General features: G+C 38.7%; 1 protein-coding gene across 1 annotated transcript; it reads right to left on the bottom strand.

Annotated features, from left to right (window-relative positions):
- Positions 1-433: 433 nt before the first annotated feature.
- Positions 434-1,408, bottom strand: LOC101644013 (olfactory receptor 51F2). The gene has a single exon (XM_004717479.2). The coding sequence runs from the start codon at positions 1,382-1,384 to the stop codon at positions 434-436; it is 951 nt and encodes a 316-aa protein (XP_004717536.1). The 5' UTR covers positions 1,385-1,408.
- Between the last annotated feature and the right edge of the window lie 4,073 nt (positions 1,409-5,481).

The following is a 5,481-nucleotide window of genomic DNA, read 5'->3' as shown; positions in this document are numbered from 1 at the left end:
ATCTCACTTGATCTTGCAAATAAAATCATACTTTTGGTAGTACTAATATGGACTTAAGGAACTCTGGTAGTGTAGTGGTATGCACTCAGCTGCTAAGGGACAAACTCTGAGGTTCAAGCCCATAACCTCTCTGCAGAAGAAAAACATGGCAGTCTTCTTCCAGAGAGATTTGTAAGTTGGAAAGCTTATGAGACAAGCTTATGAGACAAGTGATCTTGTATAAATACGAATCTCGTATAAATATAAATCAAGATAGCAGTGGGTTAATATGGACTTGCTGAGAAGAAAATGGATTAAGGAAACAATCTATAGCCTGTAATTTGCATACCTTAAACTCTTCAGAGCATGTCTAGGCACCTTGAGGACAAATACTCCATCCTACTGTAACACTCATTCATAAATGACTCTGTCTCTACTCTGTGTTAACTGATAATTAGATTCGACCTTGCTTCCGATTTATAACCTTGATAATTGCCTTTCGAATCTGCTTAGTCTTCACACTGTAGATGATAGGGTTGAGCACGGGAGGGATTAGCAGGAAGACATTGGCCATGAGGGTGTGAACAAAGGGAGGCGCAGAATGGCCATAACGATGAACAAGAGACAGACTGATGAGGGGCATGTAGAAGATGGCAACTGCACCGATATGGGATATGCAGGTGTTGAAGGCTTTCTGCTGTTCTTCTGAGGAAGCAATGCGGAGAACAGACCGAATGATCAAGACATAGGAGAGTAGGATGCAAGGGCAATCAAATCCTGCTGTGGAGAAGATTGCAAACAGGCCTAGAATGCTGTTGATTCTGTTGTCGGAACATGAGAGTTGAATGAGATCAACATGGTAGCAGTAAGAAAGGGAGAGGACCACAGACCTACAGAAGGACAATCTCTTGACAAAGAGCACAACTAGCAACATGACAGCAACACTCCTGATCAGCATGCTCAACCCAATGTGGACAATTCTCGCATTGGTGAGGGTGGTAGTGTAATGCAGTGGGTCACAGATGGCCACAAAACGATCGAAGGCCATGGCCAGCAGAACTCCAGACTCCGTGAAAGTGAATCCATGAAGAAAGAACATCTGTGCAATGCAGGCGTTTAAGTTGATCTTTCGGGCTTCGAACCACAAGACACCAAGTGTTGTGGAAAGGGTGCACAAGGACAAGCCCAAGTCTGTGGCTGAAAGCATCGAGAGGAAATAATACATGGGTCCATGGAGGCTCTGTTCATGGAAGACCACAAAGAGGATCAAGCTGTTCCCAGAGATGGCGAGCACATACAGGAGGCAAACCGGGATAGATATCCAGGCCTGGGCTGTTTTCATTCCTGGAATACCCGTCAGGAAGAAGACCACAGGCTGAACACTGGTGTTATTGAGGGCCAACATAGTGATGGACTGAGGAGACAGAGATGTTTCAACAGCTGTACACAACAAACTAACAATCACATACAGTTTATTATCTAGAATATTCTGCTGGTTCTCAAAGATTCACTGCATAACTGTTGGTTCACTCCTATGACTGCTGTGATTAATTACTGCTAATCCTTTAAGAATTTGATTATTTTCTGAGTTTTCTAGAGCTGTATACTTGTCTCTTCATCTCTTTTCATTCATTCAAAATACGTCACTAACTGAAGTCATTCTGATCAAAGTGTCTTAAGCATAGTAAAGCAGTAATTTTCTTTGGTTCTAACAAACAGCACCAGTAAATTGTCTCTGCCTCTAAAAATTCCAGGTAGAATATCTCAACAATAGGATGATAGGTCTGGTTTCCAGTACTGTTTGAAAATAAATGATTGATTTTGAAATAAAACACTAAACAAACCAGTTCACATTTGAGATGCAGCATTATAAAATTGGACTAGGAAATATATAGCATGATGTCAGAATATTTTGGAGACATTCATGCCAATATGTGTATTGATAAAATTGTCTAAGTTACCTCAAAATAGAATTGTAGCTCCTATTTGTTGAGAGTGTTGTGTACTGTAATTTTGTTCATATAATTATTGTAGGAGGTACATTGAAGAGTATGAAACCTTCAGATGAGGAATCTAAAACTCAGAAAAATTAAATAATCATCCAATGTTATCTTTATAAACAGTAATTACTGAGACAAATAACTACTCTAAAATGGGGAAGAGAAAAGAAATGCCTACTATAAGAAAGGACAAAATGGATGCAGGAACAGAGACAGGAAAAATGAAGGAAAGGAGGGAGAGAGGAAATACAGGAGAAAGAGGGGGTGATCGTAATTGTTTAATATACAGTAAGCATGATAACATGCTGAATAGCAACACAGGGTATGATTACAACACAGAGAATAGTAATGGCCAATATGTCTTGAATCTGCCTGTTGCAAGTGCTTTACATGCATAATCTCATCTAATCATCATATTTCTATGAAATAAAATTATGACTACTGATTTATATATGGAGCACTGGTGTTAAAATTATTAAGTATATAGCCTCACTGGATGCAGCTGGGAAGTAGAGGACCTGAGGGTGGAAGCCTTTGGTCTGAGCCTGACGTCGTCACTCATTCAGGTAAGCAATTCAGAGGAGATACCCTTAGACCAGTATGTTTCTTGAAAATTATTTTTGAGATGTATGCAGATAAGTGAAAAAGTATTGCCACTAGGGTTCCAATTTATATATGCACGGGTTATTCCAAACAAAATGTCTTCAGACACCTTTTCAATCAGTGGATGTCTGCAGACACATTCTCTCAGCAATGCACTTGCCTTTGTCTCATTCGGGTCCTTTGGGTGAAGTGGCCTCCAAGGGGACCTGGTGGGTCAGTTCATTTGAGGCCCTGAAGTCAGCTCAGAAGGTTATAATGACTGCTTGTTGCTGTTATTGTTGTTGTGGGGAGAGGGGAGGGCGGGGGAGTGCCTGGAAATTTAAAGATTTAATCTTGACAGATTTTCTCAAAGGATTCAGGGAGCTTATCGGGAAGAAATTTCAAGAAAATTGAAATCCACGTTATTAAGAAAAAGGCCAGGAAAATTGTTTTTTCCATAACCACTATGCACCAGGTTATTCTTCTAAGGTAGGAAGGACTTTCCTAGGAGAATTTTAAGAACCCTTACCCCATCCACCTTGCAGCCTTGTCTTGCCACTTCAAACTTAAAAAAAATTTTTTTCTATCAAACTCAAAAACATTTCAAGAAATGGAGTTTGAAGTACTCAAGGAGTCCAGAACTACTGCTTTGACCTGGTAGAAATTGGAGAGAACAGAAGTTGTTGCGGGAGGGTGACAGAGATGGAAACGGCACTTCCATAAGTGGAGACCCAGATAGAATCTATTTAGAGAAAAAACTGCTTCATGGTTTCATATTTTTCATGAAAAGTTTTTATGATTTTATTTTAGCAATACTTTTTTACTTACCCTCATATGCCTTCCCAGAGACTAGTCAGATTTTAGTCTTTGGATTAAATTCCTGAGTTTTTGATGTTAAATCCATGGGAACTGATATGATGCCATTAAGCTTTTCTGAAAAGCTTGGAGTTAAAATTGACCTTGATGTTGTTGACAGTTATGGGCAAAGATCCCAGAGAATTAGGTTTACAGGCTGCACCCACTCTGGACAGCACAACCATAAGGGAAGTTCTAAGTTCAGGTCACTCATCTTAATGAGCAGCTCAGTTATGCAATTATTATACACAATACCGATAATATTTCCATCATGAGATCTTTCCCACTCCCCACCCCCCATCTATTGCATGACAATAGGGTCAGTTTCTTTTCTCCAACCCCTGAACTCCTTATTCTGCTTTTAAATTCCCTCTGAAACTCATGTTTTCAATATGAAATTTAATATCCTTTACGTTTTTAAAGAATTTTCTATTTTGACCTAAGAGTGTTGTCTAAAGAATGAAAACATTATTCAAATTAAGAACCCTAGAAATGAAATTAAAATGTGCCTGGTATCACAGTGTTCAAGCACTCAGGTGGTAACCAAATTTGGCAGTTCAAATTCACCACTGTCTCTGCAAGAGAATAATGTGGGAGTCTGCTTCTGTACAGAACTGTAGCTGTGGAAATCCCAGGAGAAGTTCAATTTTGTTCTATATGGTCTTTGTGAATTGAAATCTCATCAGCAGCAATGGCTTTTGTGTGGGTTTTATCACTGGAGTTATACTAATAGCTTAAGGAAGAGAGATCCCAGAAAAGAAGAAGAAATCCCATTTATATAAGTAAACCACAATTCATAATAAAATTCAGAAAGAGAATAGCGTCCGGTGGTACAATTGTTAAGCATTTGGCTGCTAACCGAACGACCAGTGTTACAAACCCAGCTGCTGCTCTGTGGGACAGGCAGTCTGCTGATGTGCTCCTGTGAACACTACAACCTGTGTAATCAGCTGAGCAGTGCTCCTCTTTCACCAAGGATAATTGTGAGTCAGAATCAACTCAATAGCACACAACAATGAATGAGGAACATTTTTCCTGGACCCAGAGTAACCATTTTAGTGGTGATTGACACAAAGTTCTAACATACCCGCTGCCCTCTATTCAATTCTGCTCCATAGCAACCTTAAATAGGGGTTCTGAGTCTATCCATCTTTATTGGGACCTGACAGACTCATTTCTCTCTCGCAGTGTCTGGGGGTCTTTGCACTTTCAACTTGCAACTAGCAATCCAACAACAACATACACAGACATCAAGGCTCTTTCCCAAAGAACCAGATTAAACATTATTCCATGAACGAGTAATTATTGCGATTTTTGCTGAAAAATAACCTTTATTCACAACATCCATAAAACTATGGAATATGTTGGTATGACAAAATGTATGTGTTTGGTTGAAGATGGGTCTGGAAAGTTTTACTAACAGAAATGAAAGAAGACTTAATTTTTATTCTGAAAATCTGACTCTTCAATAATAAGCAGATGTGCATTTTCCCATTAACTAACACTTATATTCAGTTCAAAGCATTACCAATCAACAACACAGAATTTCTCATAGATCACAACAGATGGACTCTAAAATGTACTATACACTATTGATGAGCAATATTTAGTTCAGTCTTGAAAAAGATAGGAATTTTTTGCTTAATATAACAAAATAAAATATAAAACGATAGCAATTGACAAAGCGAAATACTGTTGAAGATTTGTTGTTGATGTTGTTAAAAAAAAACAAAAACAAAAACACTCACTGCCCAAAAGTCAATGCTGATTCATAGCAATCCTATAGAAGAGGGTAGGACTGTCCCTGTGGGTGTCTGAGACTGTAACTCTTCATGGGAGGACAAAGCCCTGTCTTTCTCCCCTGGAGATACTGGTAGTTGTCCAGATTTCTCATGCATATGAAATGATTGAAAATGCTATGATTGAGTCAGGCACACCTTTATCTTCAAAGAGATTATTTATCTTTTAACTTTTTCATTTTTTTTAATCAATTTATTGGGGCTCATACAATTCATCACAATACATAGATCAATTGTGTAAAGCACATCTATACATTTGTTGCCCT

The sequence above is a fragment of the Echinops telfairi genome, unplaced genomic scaffold (genome assembly GCF_000313985.2).
Source record: "Echinops telfairi isolate 266 unplaced genomic scaffold, ASM31398v2 ScPeMD7_41;HRSCAF=154, whole genome shotgun sequence".
Lineage (NCBI taxonomy): Eukaryota > Metazoa > Chordata > Mammalia > Afrosoricida > Tenrecidae > Echinops > Echinops telfairi.
The sequence above is the reverse complement of the archived record's forward strand: the minus strand, read 5'-3'. Positions and strand labels throughout refer to the sequence as shown.

Excerpts from the sequence above, each read along its gene's own strand:
- LOC101644013 (XM_004717479.2), bottom strand. The coding sequence starts at position 1,384 with ATGTTGGCCCTCAATAACACCAGTGTTCAGCCTGTGGTCTTCTTCCTG.